General features: G+C 49.8%; 3 protein-coding genes across 3 annotated transcripts; 2 read left to right on the top strand and 1 right to left on the bottom strand.

The window, feature by feature from the left end:
- Positions 1–4,007: 4,007 nt before the first annotated feature.
- LOC113918004 (keratin-associated protein 10-12-like) lies at positions 4,008–4,664 on the top strand. The gene has a single exon (XM_027586123.1). The coding sequence runs from the start codon at positions 4,008–4,010 to the stop codon at positions 4,662–4,664; it is 657 nt and encodes a 218-aa protein (XP_027441924.1).
- Positions 4,665–9,407: 4,743 nt separating this feature from the next.
- LOC113918005 (keratin-associated protein 12-1-like) lies at positions 9,408–9,908 on the bottom strand. Its single transcript, XM_027586124.2, has 2 exons — positions 9,832–9,908; positions 9,408–9,615 (listed from the first exon to the last, which is right to left on the bottom strand). The coding sequence occupies exons 1-2, from the start codon at positions 9,906–9,908 to the stop codon at positions 9,408–9,410; spliced, it is 285 nt and encodes a 94-aa protein (XP_027441925.2).
- Positions 9,909–11,975: 2,067 nt separating this feature from the next.
- LOC113918204 (keratin-associated protein 12-1-like) lies at positions 11,976–12,401 on the top strand. The gene has a single exon (XM_027586458.1). The coding sequence runs from the start codon at positions 11,976–11,978 to the stop codon at positions 12,399–12,401; it is 426 nt and encodes a 141-aa protein (XP_027442259.1).
- Positions 12,402–18,267: the final 5,866 nt, after the last annotated feature.

The following is an 18,267-nucleotide window of genomic DNA, read 5'->3' on the forward strand; positions in this document are numbered from 1 at the left end:
CCCCTGTGTTCCTGCTTCCCCTTTCCCCCCTTTCTCTCAAATAAACAAATAAAATCTTAAAAAAAGTAGTAAAATGCCCCATGACTTTATGTACCTCTCAGCAAAAATAACAACTACAGAGATGTTAGAATGTGGCCTTGAGTCAATGAAATAGTTACTTATCTTGACGTGGGCTATCATGTTGGAGAGATCAGATTTATATGCATGAAATAAATTTTAAAACCAAGACAATCCCCAATTATGAACTCCGGCATGATGCGGCAGAGGGCATCGGGATTCAGAAAGGAGAAGTGCCAGCCAGTGCTAAAGGAGATGGGGGGAGGTTTGAAAAGAAGATGAAGTTATGAGCCCTGAAAGGGGAAGCTTGGGATGAAAGGCGAGGCCAGGGAAGTGGAGTCGTGGGAAAGCTCCGAGCTTGGTCATGGAGAGGAGAACAGGGTGGGGAGGGCACAGCAGGGTAGTGGGTGCTGAGGAGGCTAGCCAGACAGCAGAGCCCGCCACGGGGGGGAGCAGCTCCTTCCCTGTACACAGCACCCAGCAGGCACGGCGCTCCCCACACACAGTCACATCTCATCCCCATCATGGCCCCAGGAGTGAAGCGGGCCTCCCGGGAGCTGAGCCTGTGACAAGGACACAGGCATGAGTGGTGGACTCAGGAAGAACCTTCAAGAGGAGCAAGTCCAGGAGCGAGCGGGCAGGCCAGGCAACCAGTAGAAGATGAACAAGGTGGGAATTTAAGTCAAGTCCCAGCCTGATACCATGGGGAGCACTGGAGTGTCCCCCACACCTCAGAGTAAGGAAGCTGGGCTGGGGGAGTGCCGGTGGCTGTAAATCCCTAGGAACTGAGGACTCACTCAGCTGTGTGGTAACAGCTGCCTCCCAGGAGAGAAGGGGGGCGGGGGGTTGCTGTTAGAAGCAGACCCTCACAGAGGTCAGAGAAGGCATGTAGGTGTGGTGGGTGACAGGGTCAGAGAGCATCTGGGAGCGGCATCAGTGGCCTTGGCCACAACAGCCATGCTTGTATGCAGTAGGTGTTCAATGCTTGCACAAGTGGAGTATCAGAAACACATGGAAAGTGATTCCGGTCCCCACGGGGGACACTGTGAGGAACGAGAAACGTGTTCTCTTACTCTGAATAAAGCACTTCCTGAATTTATCCATTTAGTGAACAATTACTTGTTTTTTTCCCCACTTGTTAACCTTAAAAATAAAACTGCTAGTTATTTTGCCAGCAAAAGATGGGTGTATTTGGGAATAACAAAGAATTGCAATCTGGGACAAGCTAGAATAGAAGAGAGGAGGCTCTTTTATAGGGAATTGTGGGTGGGGTGAGGTTTGGGAAACACTGTTGTAAACAGAAGGTCCATTGCAGTAAACTGGGAGCTGGACGTGTAGGGGCTTTCTTCATTGGCTGGGCTGTTGCCCTGGGAGGAAGAAAACTTCCTTCCTCCTGCCCAGGTAGTAAAGTAGTAGCTTCAAGCAAGGTGCTCTTCTTGTTGGCTTTGCAATTGAAGATGAGTGGTAGGGCTATCAGGCCCCCTGCCAGCCCCCCTACTCCATTTTAGTGAGATTTCTCTTTATTAATTTTCACACATTCCTTTCACAACAGCCAGCTACTGGGTAAAGGGTTTGGTTATATGGTAAAGAAACTGAAATTAAAGTGGGAGAGACAAAAGCATCAGTGAACTGTAGAATTTTTCAATTATTTTGTGTTCCCTTTGTTCTACATTAAGATGGATAGATAATAGATAGATAGATAGATATGAAATGATAATGTTGTAAGGAAAGTATAAGACAAAAAACAAGTTAGGAAATAATATTCACAACTAGTACTACAGAAAATGTGCTGTATCCCTAATACTTAAGAGCTGCCAAAAATCAGAGAAGGGAAAGACCAACCGTTGAACCCTACCTCACACCATATACAAAAATCAACTCACAGTGGATCAAAGACCTAAACATAAGAGCTAACGCTATAATTCTCTAAAAAGAAAACATAGGGGTAAATCTGTATGACCTTAGATGTGGCAACGGTCTCTTAGATATGACACTAAAAGCAGAGGCAAGAAAAAAATACGTAAGTCAGAGTTCACCAAAATTTAAAAGCTTTATGTATCGAGGGATGCTTTCAAGAGAGTGAAAAGACAGTCCACAGAATGGGGAAGATATTTGCAAATCATAACTCTGATAAGGGTCTAGTGTCCAGAATACGTAAATTTGGTAACTCAACAACAAGAGGACAAACAACCCTATTAAAAAAAGGGTGAAACATTTGGATAGACATTTCTCCAGAAGAAGATACACAGACGGCCAACGAGCACTTGAAAGGAAGCCCAAAATCCATTGGGCATCAGGGAATATCACAACCACAAAAAGATGTCACTTCACACCCATTAGGGTGGCTGCAATTTATTTTTTTGAAAAAGGAGAGAACAGAAGCAGTGGTGGGGAGCATGTGGAGAAACTGGAACATTGTACCTTGCCGTTGGAAATGTGAAGTGGTGCAGCGGCTGTGGAGAACAGTCTGGAGCTCCTCAAAATTACACATAGAGTTACCACCTGACCCAGCAATGTCACTGCTAGGTATACACCCGGAAGAACTGAAAAGAGGCGTTCAAAAAAAACTTGTACAAAAATGTCCATAGAGAGACTATTTCCAACAGCCAAAAGGTGGAAACAACCCAAATGTCCACTGACTGAGGAACAGAGAAATAAAATGTGGTGAACCCATTTGCTGGAATATTACTCAGCCAGGAACAGGAGTGATGCACGGGCACGTGCTACAACACGGGCGAGCCTGGAAAACTTTGTGCTCAGTGAACGAAGTCAGACACAAGAGGCCATGTATTGTGTGATTCCTTACATGCGAAAGGTGTGGAAGAGGCAAATCCATAGAGAGAGAAAGCAGATGAGTGACTGATGGAGGCAGTAGCGGGACTCCTTAATAGTTTGGGATTTCCTCCTGCAGTGATGAGAATGTTCTGGAACTAGATGGTGGTCATGGTCGCACAACATTGTGACTTTGCGAAATGCCACTGACTTGTACACTTTAAAATGGATAAAATCATAAATTTTATATATTATGGGTTCATTTGTAAAAATCATGCCTGCTGGGAGTTTCTAGGGGTGAGGCCCCCATGCTCAGCAGCACTGGAAATTATTAACATGGTAAATTTTGGTTCATCTTACAGGTGGGACATTTATGTTTTAATTTGAGAAACTTCATTAATGAGCTCAGGTAGCTTTCCAGATGCTTTTTCAATTTTGTATTTGATTCTTTTGTACCCTCTCCTGCCTTAGTTGTAAGGACTTTTACATTTCATATTAACCTTTCATCCATCATGCATCCTACCCATAGTTTCTGGCCCTCCAGTATCTTCAATTTATGTGCCAAAAAGATTCCCTTGGGCTTTGACTGAAATGACACCAATGATGACGGATCGGGGGGCAAGGGGAGGATTCTCCTGCCCTAATTTTCTGGCCCACAACTGTCTCGGGTCCCCAGTGCACACACATTGCATGTGTTTCTTGTTCAAGGTTCACTATTTTGTGCATGTCTTACCCTCCTGATATTCCTTGTAGATGCTTTACAGTTGGGCCTGCAATGGCCCTGGGAGTCTTTCCCGAGCGTTCACACACTTGTGGCTGGTGTGTGGGATCCCGATCTCACACCAGCCCCTGCAGGAATGTGACCTTAGAAACCGTGGTAGTCCCTCAGCAAAACCTGCCTCAAATATTTTCCACGAGTTTTCTGGAGCCCAGCAAAGAACCGACAGGAAAACAGAGTCCTGCAACAGACTCACCAGTTTACTGAGTAAAAACTAATTGTAGAAAATAAGCCGGCGCTAACGAGGTCTTCCCTGTAACGAGCTCTCAGACCAACAAGGAAGGGAGGCATGGTGAGCCGACGCCTGGGACAATGCGCTGGAGGGTATAAAAGCCGAAAGACAGCCTGAGCACCTCACACACTCACACGCACACCCTCCTCCAGCCCCACCGCCCCCACCATGGCCGCGTCCACCCTGTCTGTCTGCTCCAGCGACCTGAGCTACGGCAGCCGCGTCTGCCTGCCCGGCTCCTGGGACTCCTGCCCCGACTCCTCCTGGCAGGTGGACGACTGCCCAGAGAGCTGCTGCGAGCCCCCCTGCTGCGCCCCCAGCTGTTGCCAGTCCAGCGGTTGCACCCCCAGTGGTTGCGCCCCAGCCTCCTGCCTGACCCTTATCGGCACCCCCGTGAGCTGTGGGTCCAGCCCCTGCCAATCAGCCTGCACCAGCTCCTGCCAGCCCTCCTGCTGCAGCTCCTCCCCCTGCCAGGAAGCCTGCGGCGCATTCGTCGGCTGCACCCCTGTCTGCTGTGAGACCTCCCCCTGCTCGGCCTCCTCATGCTCCCAACAGTCCAGCTGCCAGCCCTCCTGCTGCAGCTCCTTCCCCTGCCAGGAAACCTGTGGCGCGTCTGTCTGCTGCACCTCTGTCTGCTGCAAGCCCCTCTGCTGCACCCCTGTCTGCTGCAAGACCTCCCCCTGCTCAGCCCCCTCCTGCAGGCGGCCCAGCCCCTGCTCCTCGTCCTGCTGCAGGCCTTCCTCCTGCGTGTCCCTGCTCTGCCGGCCCGTGGGCTCCCGCCAGGCCTGCTGCGTGCCCCCCTCGGCCCAGAAGTCCTGCTGCTGACCAGCTTGAACCTCTGCATATGGTGCTGCCACCTTTGTTCCTGGGCACAAATGTCCTCTCTCAGGAGCCCAGACGCCCCTCTGTGGGCACCAGGACCACCCCTCGGCCCCTTGGTGGGCACACAGATGCTGCCTACCAGGGATTCGAACATGCCGCCACCCCTTTCTGCCAACAGATGGCCCACAAGTCCTTCAACGGAGGTGGACTGTGGCACCCCGGGAACCCTCTTCTGTAGGATCGGTTCCTTGTGTTCCGCACGACAAAGGCCAATTGCTATAATCAATAAAATGTTTGTGTCATGACCTAGAGACTGGTGTTTGTTTTCTCCTCCTCCTCAGAGACCACTCCAGACTGGAGCTCTGCCTGGTGGAAGCAAACAATAAAGACATAGTCTCAAATTCCAAGTTCAAAGCACCTGAGAGATGTCTGAATGTGGACCTGCACGCTCCACGTCCCTTCCCGGCCCCGCGGCCCACCCTCCCCACAGTGAAGAGCCCTCCAAGCCTGGGCCCGGGGGGTGAGAGAGGTTGCACAAGGCTTAGAGCTCCAGCCCACGCCTGGCCCCCTGCCCATGCAGGTTAAAGAGCTGGGGAGCAGCACGATCCTAACTGGTGGGCACTGGAGGGTCCAGTACCTAGCACCGTGCTGACTCCCTTGGAGAGAGGTGTCCACACAGAGGACCTGTGTGGTCCTGCATGCATGCTGGTCTGGGCACAGGGGCTGATGCTCTGCAGCACCAGCAAATCCCTGTAGACCCCAAGAGGGGTGCAGGGGTCGGTTCAGACATCATTCACTCTATTCAAGATCTCAAGGCCTAATTGAGGAGACAGGGAGCAAAAAGATGCCTTGTTGACAAATCCTCAGGACAGTGGAAGAGGATGAGGCTGCAGTCTCAGTGGACCTCTAGCACTAGAGGATCAAGTGGCCACCAGTCAGACCAGCCAGGTCAGCATCAGGCTCCCTACTGATCCCTTGTGCCAGGAACAGACGGAAGAAGCCCACAGGAGCAGAACAGCAAAGGCCCAGCAGGTGGAGGGAGGAATAGAAGGTATCTCCTCAGAGAGGCTGACTTCACCCCTACCCCAAGTTAGCTCTACCCCAGGGAAGAGGAGACAGAGCAAAAACCCTAAGGGGGCCTTTAAAGAGAAAGGGGCTGGGTTGTAAACCCGCCTTGACTCTTAAATCCCTCAGTTGCCTAAATTTATCCAAAATCTGTGCTCATTACTTGTTCTTTCAAATTTTAAGAAAAACATGACCATCTGCATAGATACAGAGACCTCAGTGGATTCTTCACGGCACAGAGTTAGAGACCTGGAGGAAGATTCCACCTCACCCGTAACCAAAAAGAGTGAAGTACAGGGATGTTGACTCACATGGAAACCAGCAAACCACAGTGTTGCCAAAATAGTGCATGGGAGGGCCAGGCGGCTGTCCCTGCAGGATGCACCCCTGCTCTGGCCCCGCAGCACGAACACATCCAGGACCTTCTCATGGTTCCTGCAGGAAAGTTGGTCACAGCTGCTTAAGACACAGTCAGCCGGTCACCCTGCAGCCAGGGTGTTTACATGGTCAGCTGGACTGCTCACAGATGGGGCATCTACATGGTCAGCCAGGTTGCTCACAGATGGGCCATCTACATGGTCAGCAGGAGTGCTCAGAGATGGGGCATCTGCATGGTCATCTGGACTGCTCACAGACTGGGCATCTACACAGTCAGTCAGACTGCTCACAGACGGGGTGTCTACACAGTCAGCAGGACTGCTCCAGGCTGGGGCGTCTATGCAGCCAGCCAGACTGCTCACAGACTCGGCATCGACACAGTCAGACGGCTCACAGATGGGGTGTCTACACAGTCAGTAGGACTGCTCACAGTTGGGCATCTACATGGTGAGCCAGGCTGCTCACAGACAGGGTGTCTACACAGTCAGCCACACTGCTCCAGGCTGGGCATCTACACGGTCAGCCAGACTGCTCACAGTCAGGTGTCTACGCAGTCAGTCAGACTGCTCATAGACAGGGTGTCTATGCTGTCAGCTGGACTGCTCCAGGCCGGGTGTCTACACGGTCAGCCAGACTGCTCACAGTCGGGTGTCTACACAGCCAGCCAGACTGCTCACAGACAGGGTGTCTACGCAGTCAGCCAGACTGCTCACAGACAGGGTGTCTACACAGTCAGCTGGACTGCTCCAGGCTGGGCATCTACATGGTCAGTCAGACTGCTCACAGACAGGCGTCTACATGGTCAGTCAGGCTGCTCACAGACAGGGTGTCTACACAGTCAGCTGGACTGCTCCAGGCTGGGCGTCTACACGGTCAGCCAGACTGCTCACAGTCAGGTGTTTACGCAGTCAGCCAGACTGCTCACAGACAGGGTGTCTACACAGTCAGCCAGACTGCTCACAGTCAGATGTCTACGCAGTCAGTCAGACTGCTCACAGACAGGGTGTCTACGCAGTCAACCAGACTGCTCACAGTCAGGTGTCTACGCAGTCAGTCAGACTGCTCACAGACAGGGTGTCTATGCTGTCAGCTGGACTGCTCCAGGCCGGGTGTCTACATGGTCAGCCAGACTGCTCACAGTCGGGTGTCTACGCAGCCAGCCAGACTGCTCACAGACAGGGTGTCTACACAGTCAGCTGGACTGCTCCAGGCCGGGCGTCTACACGGTCAGCCAGACTGCTCACAGACAGGGTGTCTACACAGTCAGCTGGACTGCTCCAGCTGGGCGTCTACACGGTCAGCCGGCCACCATTGCCCAGCAGTGGAGATGGTGAAGTCAGAGGTGATGGGTGTCTTTACTTTGGGAAGCTTCTTTAACGCGTGTTCACAATGCAGCGACAATGTTAAGTTGTCAGATCTCAGTGAGCCCTTCTGTGGGCAGCCCCCGGACCCGGACGCCCCGTCACCCATCATGCCTGAGACTGGGATGGTCACAGCCCTCAGAGGCATCACTGAGGAGACGGGGCAGGCCTCCCCTGCTGTCTGGTGGTTGGTGCCGTGGCCGCGGGGGTGCCTGGAGGGAGGGTGTCTGCAAGGCCAGGGCGTGACGCGCAGTGGCTGGACACCCGTGATGGTGAGACCGGTGGCCGGCGGTGGGGTCTGCATGGGACCAAGCATGAGGAAGAGCCGCGCATAGGAGGTGCTCCGAGAGTCCCTCCTGAATTTCCCATCCTTATAACCCGTGACCTCACAATAATGGATGTTTCCAGATACGTGGATATGTGGTCCTGCTGCAGGGAGGACCCCCTCGAAGGCGCTCCTCTTAGACTATTTCTTGGTTCTCACGCAGCTCCCCCCTGGCACCCTGGTGTGCCTCGGCTCCCTTGTGCTGATGAGCGTGCCCTCTCTGTGTGCCTCCCGCCCATCTCCGGGGCGGCCCCAGCGCCCTTGCTCTTGGGTGGCCCATGGCCACACCACAGGGGCTAAGGCCGCGCCGTCAGGGGCAGGTCTGGTTCCCCGGCCCGGAACAGTGCAGGCTCCCCGCAGGAGCACACAGGAGGGCGGCCGTCCGGGGCTGTGCGGCAGAGGCTGGGTCTGTGCCGTGGCCACGGAGACAGACCGCACACTCGGTGGCTGCAGCAGCACCCGCGGACTCTGACGGCTCGGAGGCCAGAGTCTGAAGCAGGCCTCAGGGGCTAAAACCAAGCTGTGGCCAGGCTGGGTCCTCCCGGAGCGTCCGCCCAACCTGCTCACTGTCCCTCCCAGCCGCCAGCGGCGCCACCTGCTCCGTGGGGCATCTACACGGTCAGTTGAACTGCTCATAGATGAGGCGTCTACACGGTCAGCGGGCTACCGTTGCCCAAGGAGAGAATGAGTCGGAGGGGACGGTGCTCCAAACCCGCAGTACGGTGTCCCGCTTCCCACGGCCTCCTCTTCCGTGGCAGCCCTTCCTCTCCCTTCTCCCAAATCCCTGGGATGACGCGAGCCCACCGGGCAATCCAGGACGGCTCCCATTGCAAGACCCTCAGTTCACCCCATCTGGGAAGCCACCTCGCCTGTAGGGCTGTATCCACCAGTTGTGGGGATGAAGTGGACATCTCCGGGGCCACGGAAGTTACCCACAAAGCCCTGTCCCCCCAAATGGGAGGAGGAGGTATACTCTTCTAGGGAGCGTACACTTCTAATTTTTAGACCAGGTTGCCTCCGCATATTAATTGCTGAGCAGGAGACTTTTTTACCTAAAAGGGTCAGATCAGAAAGTTAGGGATTCGCCCTCAGTGCCACCCAGCAGAGTAAGAAATAACCTCACAGGTTCAAGGGACAAAGTGGGACAAAGGAAGCCCTGGGGCCCATCAGGCTGAGCTAGGAGCGCCCACTCGCCCAAGAGGCCACCTCTGAGTGGTCAGCGCCCTGTGCACGGCCATCTGGTAACCTGTGGCTTCTCTGCAGAGGGAGCTTTCCTGGATTCTGGGAGCTCCCCCTGGAGGAAGCAGTTTAGGGAAAGGCACTAAGGGAGAGACACCGCACACACTCGGGTGGACTTCTGATGCACTCTGGGATTTAATAGACTTTTGTGTGGGTGGCTGCAGAGCCTGGGCACTCCGCACCAGCCAGGTGGGTGCTGGGTGAATGGCCCAGGTCGGGGCCAGGGACACTAGGGGCGACTCTCTCCGCCTGGTTAGCTGTAAGATGGTCAGTCGGGTCCAGAAGGTCTGAAGTGGATGATGTCTGGGCTGCCTGGTAGGAGTTCGGAGAGCAGCCACTTCTGACCGCACGGAAGAGGGGTCCTAGGAAGCCATGGGCTCAGCAGCAGTTAGAGGTGCCGCAGGGGGCAGGCCTGCAGACCAGGGTGGGGAAGGAGGGCTGGCAGCCCCCAGAGGACTGGCAGGAGGGAGCCACATACACAATGGGCTTGTAGCTCACGGGCAGGCACACAACTGGCTTGCAGCTCACGGGCAGGCACACAGCAGGCTTGCAGGTCACGGGCACGCAGCAGGACGTCTGGCAGGGGCTGGGGGTGCAGCAGGTCACCTGGAAGGAGCTGGGCACGCAGCAGGACGTCTGGCACGGGCTGGGCACGCCGCAGGACGTCTGGCACGGGCTGGGCACGCAGCAGGACGTCTGGCAGGGGCTGGGGGTGCAGCAGGTCACCTGGAAGGAGCTGGGCACGCAGCAGGACGTCTGGCACGGGCTGGGCACGCAGCAGGACGTCTGGCAGGAGCTGGGCATGCCGCAGGACGTCTGGCAGGGGCTGGGGGTGCAGCTGGCCTGCTGGCAGCCCATGGAGCAGCTGGTGAAGTACATGGCGGTGTGGGGCTGGAGTGGAGTCAGGGTGGAGGACAGGGCTGGTCTGGAGCCTCCTTCCCCAGGCAGCCTTTATACCCGGGCTGTGGCATCCTGGCAACAAGCCACACAGGTGCCTTCCTCCTGGTTGCCTGATTGTTTTCCTCCTCTTCCTCCTCTGTGCGTCTCTTCCTGGAGTTTCTGGGGGAAGTTCAGGAAACTGCAACAGCTGGAGGCTCAGTGTGACCCAGCAGCCCTGTGATTTCTGGACTCAGAGCCCAGGTTGGATGGTGAAGGAGCATCAGCTGGGGATAGGAGACCCCACATCAGGATGTTCAAGGTCCTCCCCAAGCTTACATACCCTGTCCTCTGTCCACATAAGCACCATCCTGCTCGCCAGACCAGGGGTCCCCCGTTTTGATTTGGAAACTTCGTGATCCAGAAGGTCTTCCCAATGGACCAGAGCCAAGCAGCTGGGCTCCTCATTGGGGACAGCCGTGGCCATGTCATCCACCATGTCAACCAGTCCCAGCTTTGTGCCGGGCACCATGCTAAGCCTTTTACCTGGATCAGCTCATCACTGACCAGTCACCAATCCTTGCCGCCATCCAAGGGGTAGGTGATACCCCTCTTACATGGAGGCGCAGTTAGATTCCATGATGTTTGTGTGCTCTCACCACTGGGGTGAAGAAGCAGGAATTTGAAGCTGCGCAGTTTCACTCTGGAGTCTGCGGTCTTTACCATTGTGCCAAATTATGCTGGGGCTTTAGGGGTTTTCTGAGACTCTTGGATCCGTAGTTAGAATTAAAAAAAAATCAAATTTGGGGTGTTGCCTGGATGACTCAATCGGTTGAGCATCTGACTCTTGATCTCAGCTCAGGTCTTGATCTCAGGGTCATGAGTTCAAGCCCCACGTTGGGTTCCATGCTGGGCATGGAGCCTACTTGAAAAAAAATGGGGGAATTTTGTCCATTATTTATGTTTCAATATTATTCTCTTCTCCTCCTTGAGTTAAAATTGCTTATTGTTAGACTTGCTGATATTGTCCATAGACTGTCTTCATGATTCTCAGTTCTGTTCTTTTTTTCAGATTGGGTAATTCCTACTGATGTGTCTTCATATTGACAGTCTTTCTTATTCTATCGGCCCGGGACTATGATGCCTGGACTCAAGCTGTGTGGTCCGCACTTGTCCACCTGCACCGGCAGCCCAGCACCCACCCTGCAGGACTTCCCACTGTTCCAGGAACGCGCCCATTTCTGCAGCAGTGTCCTCATGCCCCCACGGCTGCTTCTGCTTGGAACACCACCTCCGTCCCATCCACGTCACCCACATGCCAGCTCAGCATCGCCTCCACACAGAGGTCCCCAAACCACTCGCCAGCACGCCTATTCCTCTCTACGTGCTGAACCTGTTTTCCTTTCCGGGACTCAGACCGCTCTGGAGTCATTTCATGCATTAACTTTCATCCTCTCGTTTATTCATTGCCCCACAAGGCTCATGAGGCCAGGACGTCTCTGTAGCCAGCACACAATATATATCTGTTGCATGAACAAATCAATTATTGTATAGATTACTAGGAGGCAGAAGTTGGTCACCTTTCTATAAAGGGAAGATAGTAAATATTTCAGGCTTTGCAGGGGCATGGTCTCTCTCATAACCACTCTGCATTATAGTGCAAGCCCTAGACAATGCGTAAGCAAATGAGCATGGCTGTTTCTAATAAAACTTTATTTACAAAACAAGGAGCAGGCCAGATTTGTCCCACAGACTTCCCTGCTTCCCAGTTTACAGATCCCTAGTTTAATGTTTTCCTGTGCAAAATAAAAGCTCAGAATGCATCACTGCCTCAAAGTCACCACTGACGGGCATGAGACAAAAAGGAATAAGGGACGCGGTACCGAGTGGAGCGTGGTGTTGTGTGCACATTACTGCCTGGAGAAAGAGCACGAACCCCACGCACAGGCAAACCAGAAGATCCTGTTTACAGAAGAAGAAATTGGCCTCTAAGCTAAATGTATTATAGTGGAGCATAACACAGGAGAGTGCGTCCCACAAGATGTTGGGGGAAACATGGTGGAAACAACTATGAGGAAGTCAACAGTTGTGCTTCTGTGTTGCCAGGACGCCTACAGCTCGGGTATAAAGGCCGCCCGGGGAAGGAGCCTCCAGACATCACCGCCCTCCTCCCTGACTCCACTCCAGCCCCACGCCACCATGTGCTCCACCAGCTGCTCCACGGGCTGCCAGGCGTCCTGCTGCACCCCCAGCCCCTGCCAGGCATCCTGCTATGTGCCCATGAGCTGCCAGCCCGCCGTGTCCATGCCCGTGAGCTGCAAGCCTGCCGTGTATGTGGTCCCCTCCTGCCAGTCCTCGGTTTGCCTGCCCGTGAGCTACAAGCCCCTCGTGCTCATGGCCCCCTCCTGCCAGTCCTCCGGGGGCTGCCAGCCCTCCCGCCCCACCCTGCTCTGCAGACCCATCTCCTGTAGCACCCCGTCCTGCTTCTGGCCATGAGCCTCCCACCCAGCTGCTCCCAGGGCACAGGGGGCCACACCTGCTCCCCTCCTGGAACAAGTCTTCAGTGGCCTCCAGGTTCTGCACAGGGCCGATGAAGAACATGCCCAACGGACCCTCTGAAGCCTGTGGCAAGGATGTACCAGGATGCTCTGGATCCCTCTGTGACCCTGCCTGTCCCCTCTGGGAGGCCCTGGTTTCCAGGGTCCTCTGTCTCCAGCAGGGAACCCACCCTGTGTGAGCCAAATAAACCGTGCTTTCCTGATACAGCTTGTCCCTCTGGTTTATCTTCATGTATTTTGAAGTTCTTTTCTTGAAGACATAGGCAACCATAAGCAGAGCAGCCCCTCCGCAAAGAGCCCTCTCTCCAACTGCTCAGCTGGAGGTGGGCGGTTCTTGGAGGGTGCAGGGGGAAGGTGTCCTCCCCACATCCACCACCTGAGACTCATTTGTAGTTGGGGAAGGGCAGAGGAAAAACTGCCTGCACTGAACAGGGGATGGGAATTGGAGCTCTATGACAGGGAGGGCAGGAAAATCTCACACAAACCCACCCCAACTACAAAGTGGAGTCTGGCCATTGCCAGGAAGTCTGGCCATTCCCTTTCTCAGGAAGTGAGAAAGCTTCACCCTCCAAGATCCAGGCACATAGGGCCTGCTCAAGACTGACCCTGGGATAGGACAATGGAGCCCTCCTGGCCCCAGCTCAGCCTGGCTGGTACAGCTGCAGGAGCAGTGGCAATCCCTGGGGGAGGCAGGCCTGTGTAGAGGTCCCCTCCATGTACCAGGCACACAGAGAGAGCTGAAAACTTAAGGCAGAGCAAAAGTACTGTGCCCCTAGCCCTGGCCTGAAGTTCATGCCTGGAAACCGACCACAAAGGAATCCAAAGTCTTAGGTACCTTGAAGGTCATCACAAAAACAGCAAAACCCAAACCAAGGTCAACATCTGAGCAGGTTGATCCAAACTTCCCCTAACACAATGATGACCTGCCAGAAGAGACTCACCCATTTCCCGGAGGAAACACTGTTTATGTCCATTTCAATTAATACATGATATCTGATATTCAATAAAAAATTAGAAGACATACAAAAAAGCAAGGAAAAAAGATCAATCTATTGTCAAGGGACAAAGCTGGACTGAAAGCTCAACAAAACTCGACTCAAAAATGACCCAGATGTTAGAGCTATCAGACAGAAACAGTAAAATAACTATGATGAGTGAAGTAAGTTAGACAGAGAAAGGCGAATACAGTTGACCCTTGAACAATGTGGGGGTTAGGGGCACTGACCCCCTGCAATTCACATATAAATTTTAAATTCACATATAACTTTTGACTCCCTGAAAGCTTAACTACTAATAGCCTACTGTTGACCAGAATCATTACTGATAACATAAATAGTCAATTAACACTTATGTTGTATGTTCATGTATTATATTTGTAGTCATACAATAAAGTAAGCTAGAGAAAAGAAAGTGTTATTTAAAAACTATAAGGAAGAGAAAATACATTTACAGTACTGTACTTTTAAAAAAAAAAAATCCATGCAATTCAAACTCATGTTGTTCAAGGGTCAACTGTACTGTATGATCTCACTTATATATGGAATCAAAATAATAATTAATAATAATAATAATAATTCCAGAGGTGGGGGCAGGGGGTGGGCGAAATGGGTGAAGGTGGTCAAAAGTTACAAACTTCCAGTTATAAGACAAATGAGTTGGGGAATGTAATGTACAGCATTTCTATAAAAGAAAAACACCAAGTTAATATGTTTAAAAAGAAATAAAAGAACTATAAATATGAGAACAGAGTGAGAATCTATTAAAATAGAAGAAACAAACAGACTTGAGGGAAACAAAGAAAACTCCTAGAAATAAAAAAAAGTCAAGTAATAAAAATTAAAAATTTAGTTGAAAACTTAAAGAGAATATTAGACACAGCAGAAGAGAGAATTAGAGAAATCAGAAGGCAGATCCCAAGAAAATATCCTGAATGCCCCAAAAAGAGTTTAAAAAGTAGCAAATATGTAAGAGAAGTTAAAAGATGTGCTAAATGATTGGGGGGACATGTGTGGTAAATTCATAAATAAAAGCATAGGAATGATAAATGTTAAATTTAGAATAACAGTTACATTCAGAATGGACTAAAGCATTGAATCATGTGGGGGATGTAAGTCTTCAAATAAATAAACAAATAAAATAACTAAGATTAATAAGTTAAATAATCAAGGGTAAAACATGGACTACATGTATGAACAGATGGAGAATTTCAGCAGAGAGATGGGTACTATAAGAAAGAGTCAAAAAGATTATGTAAAAATCAAAATACAATATCAAAAATAAATTCTTTCAATGGGCTCATCGGTAGACTTGACACAGCCAAGTGTGGAATCATTAAATTTCAAGATAAGTAAATAGATATAGTCCATATTAAAACTCAAGGAGAAAAATAGTAGAGGGAAAAACAAGAATAAAACATCAAAGAACTCTAGGACAATATTAAATCATCACTAATGAATGTAATTAAGGTCCCAGAAAAACAGGAGAAAGAGAATAAGGGAGAAGAAATATTTAATTTCTTAAAATTTATGAACTTTCTAAAAATAATGAAAGACATAAAATGATAGATCCAAGAAGCTCGGAGCACCTCAAGTAGGATAAATCAGCCCCCGACTCCTACAAAAAATAATGACCTGGATACATCATTAAAATCTGACTATAAAACCAAAAGAGAAGAGGAAATCTTGAAGGCATCTGCATGAAAAAGACATGCTCCATATATAACAAAGATGAGAATTTCTTCAGAGTCTAATTAGAAAGCATACAATTCAAAAGACAATGGAAAGATATCTTTAAGATACTAAAAAAAAAAAAAATCTGTCAACCCTATGAAGGTTTTAAGAAAGTATCTTTAAAAATTAAAGTGAGGGGCACTTGGGTGACTCAGTCCATTAAGCGTCTGTCTTCGGCTCAGGTCATGATCCCAGGGTCTTGGGATCGAGCCCTGCATTGGGCTCCTTGCTCAGCAGGGAACCTGCTTCCCCCTCTGCCTCTCACCCACCCCCCAAGCTTGTCTCTCTTGCTCTTCTCTTTCTCTCTCAAATAAATAAAATCTTAAAAAAAAATAAGTAAAAATTAAAGTGAAATAAACACTCGCTCAGATGAACAAAAACTGAAGAGATTAACCAACCACAGACATGCACTACCAGAAATATTAAGAAAATTTCTTCAAGCCACTGATTGGGAGAGCAGAGAGAAACCTGACGTACACAAGGAGAAAAATGTCTCTAGAAATGATTCTAGAAAGAAGCTCAATATAAAAAGCTTTACAAGATAATCGACTGTCTAGAGCAGACACCGTCGCAATGCACTGGGGGTTCTGCACATGTGAGGAGGTAAAGGAGACAACACCCCCTCAGACGATGTGACATGGAAGTACACCGCTATAGAGTCCCGACACTGCAGAGGAACGGCATAATAGCATTTGGGGGTAGATCGTGTTCTATTAAAGGTGTAAATTATAAACTCTCGACCAATCCACTTTGAAAAGAGGTGTAACTGATGAGGCCAAAAGTAGAGATGACATGGGATAATTAAAAATACTAAACCTGAAAAGAAGAGAAAGAGAAAAAAGAGCGGATGGCACAAATAGAACACAACCAGCAAGATGGTATTTTATACCTCAGTATATCAACAACTTCCATTAAATGTAAAAGGTCTAAACATCAAAATCAAAAGACAGAGATTTTTACTTTTTAATTTTTTATTTTATTTTATTTTTTTTAAAGATTTTATTTATTTATTCATGAGAGACAGAGAGAGAGAGAAGCAGAGGGAGAAGCAGGCTCGCAAGGAGCAGGGAGCCCGATGCGGGACTCGATCCCAGGACCCTGGGATCATGACCTGAGCCGAAGGCAGACGCTTAACCATCTGAGCCACCCAGGCGCCCAAAAGAGATTTTTAAATTGGATAAAAAAAAGCAAGACCAACTATCTGCTATCTACCAGAAATCCCACTTTAAATATAAAGCCATAGGGTGCCTGGGTGGCTCAGTCGGTTAAGCAGCTGCCTTCGGCTCAGGTCATGATCCCAGGGTCCTGGGATCGAGTCCCACATCGGGCTCCCTGCTCAGCAGAGAGCCTGCTTCTCCCTCTCCCTCTGCCTGCCTCTCTGCCTACTTGTGCGTGCGCTCTCTCTCTATCTCTGTCAAATAAATGGATAAAATCTTTTAAAAAATAAATAAATAAATGAAATCAGGATTTACTTTAAAAAAATAAATATAAAACCATAGTTAATTATTTCATATAAATGTGTTTCTATATATGCTTATATACTACATATGTATATAAGCATGATGTGTATGTTTATGTTTATGTATATAATACATGCATAAGCATAATCAAATATATATATATTTTTAAAGATTTTATTTATTTATTCATGAGAGACAGAGAGAGAGAGAGAAAGAGAGAAGCAGAGGGAGAAGCAGGCTCCCCACTGAGCAGGGAGCCCGATGCGGGACTTGATCCCAGGACTCTGGGATCATGACCTGAGCCGAAGGCAGACGCCTAACCATCTGAGCCACCCAGGTGCCCCATAATCAAATATATTGTTGGTATTATCATTTTGAACAAACCATTATGCCAAATCAATTAAAAATAAGAAAAATAAGTTATTATTTTACCTCCACTTACTCCTTCTTCATTTTGCTTCCTTACTTTATATGGATCAAAGTTTCTGACCTATATTACTTTCCTTTTTTCTAAGGACCTTCTTGCAAAGCAGGTTTACTGGCAAAAATTTCCCTCAATACTTATTTGTCTCAGAAAGTCTTTATTTTCCCTACACTTTTGAAGGATAATTTTGCAGGGTATAAGATTCTTGGGTGACAGGTTTTGTCTTCTCAACACTTTAAATATTTTGCTCTCCTCTCTGAGGAGAAGCTGGTGTAATTCTTGTCTGTGGTCCTGTGTAGGTAGGTGGTTTTTTCCTTTGGCTTCATTCAGGATTTTTTTCTTTATCTCTGATTTTCTGCGGTTTGGAAATGATGTAGTTGATTTTTGCACTTACGCTCCTTGGTGTTCTCTGAGCCTCCTGGGGTGGTGGTTTGGTGTCTGACGGTAGTTTAGGGGATTTTTGGTCATTATTGCTTCAGGTACGTCTTCTGCTGCTTTCTCTCTCACTTCTTCCTCTGCTGTTCCCACCTCACAGAGGTCATACCTTCCATGTCGTCCCACAGTCCTTGGGTGTTCTGCTCTGGTTTTTTGTCTTTGTTCCCTTTGTGTTGCAGTTTTGCAGGTTTCTGTTGATATATCTTCCAGCTCAGAGATGCTTTCTCAGCCATGTCCAGTCCACTAAGAAGCCCATCAAAGCCATTCTTCATTTCTGTTACAGTGTTTTTTGTCTCTAGCATTTCTTTCTGGTGCTTTCTTAGGATTTCCATCTCTCTATGTTTGCCCATCTGTTCTTGCACACTGTCTGTTTTACCCAACAGAGCCTCTGGCATATTAGTCAGAGTTGTTCTGAATTCCCAGCCTGATAATTCCAACATGTCGGCCGTGTCTGGCTCTGTTGTGTGCTCTGTCTGCAAATGTGTTCTTTAGCCTTTTGCCTTGTGATTTTTTTCTCGATAGGCAGACATGACGCCCTGGGTAGAAAGAACTGCCGTAAATAACCTTTAGTACCGTGGTGGTGAGGTGTTGCGGGGTGGGGTGGGGGAGGGGGATGCGTCCTGTAGTCCTACGATCAGGGCTCAGGCTTCCGGGGAGCCTGTGCCTTCTCAAGAGTTTCTCAGTCTCCCCCCCTCACATGAGAGAAGATAGCTAGAGGGGCTGAGTTGGGTATTTTCCTTCCCATGGGTCAGTTAG

This window comes from Zalophus californianus, chromosome 1 (genome assembly GCF_009762305.2).
Source record: "Zalophus californianus isolate mZalCal1 chromosome 1, mZalCal1.pri.v2, whole genome shotgun sequence".
Taxonomy (NCBI): Eukaryota; Metazoa; Chordata; class Mammalia; order Carnivora; family Otariidae; genus Zalophus; species Zalophus californianus.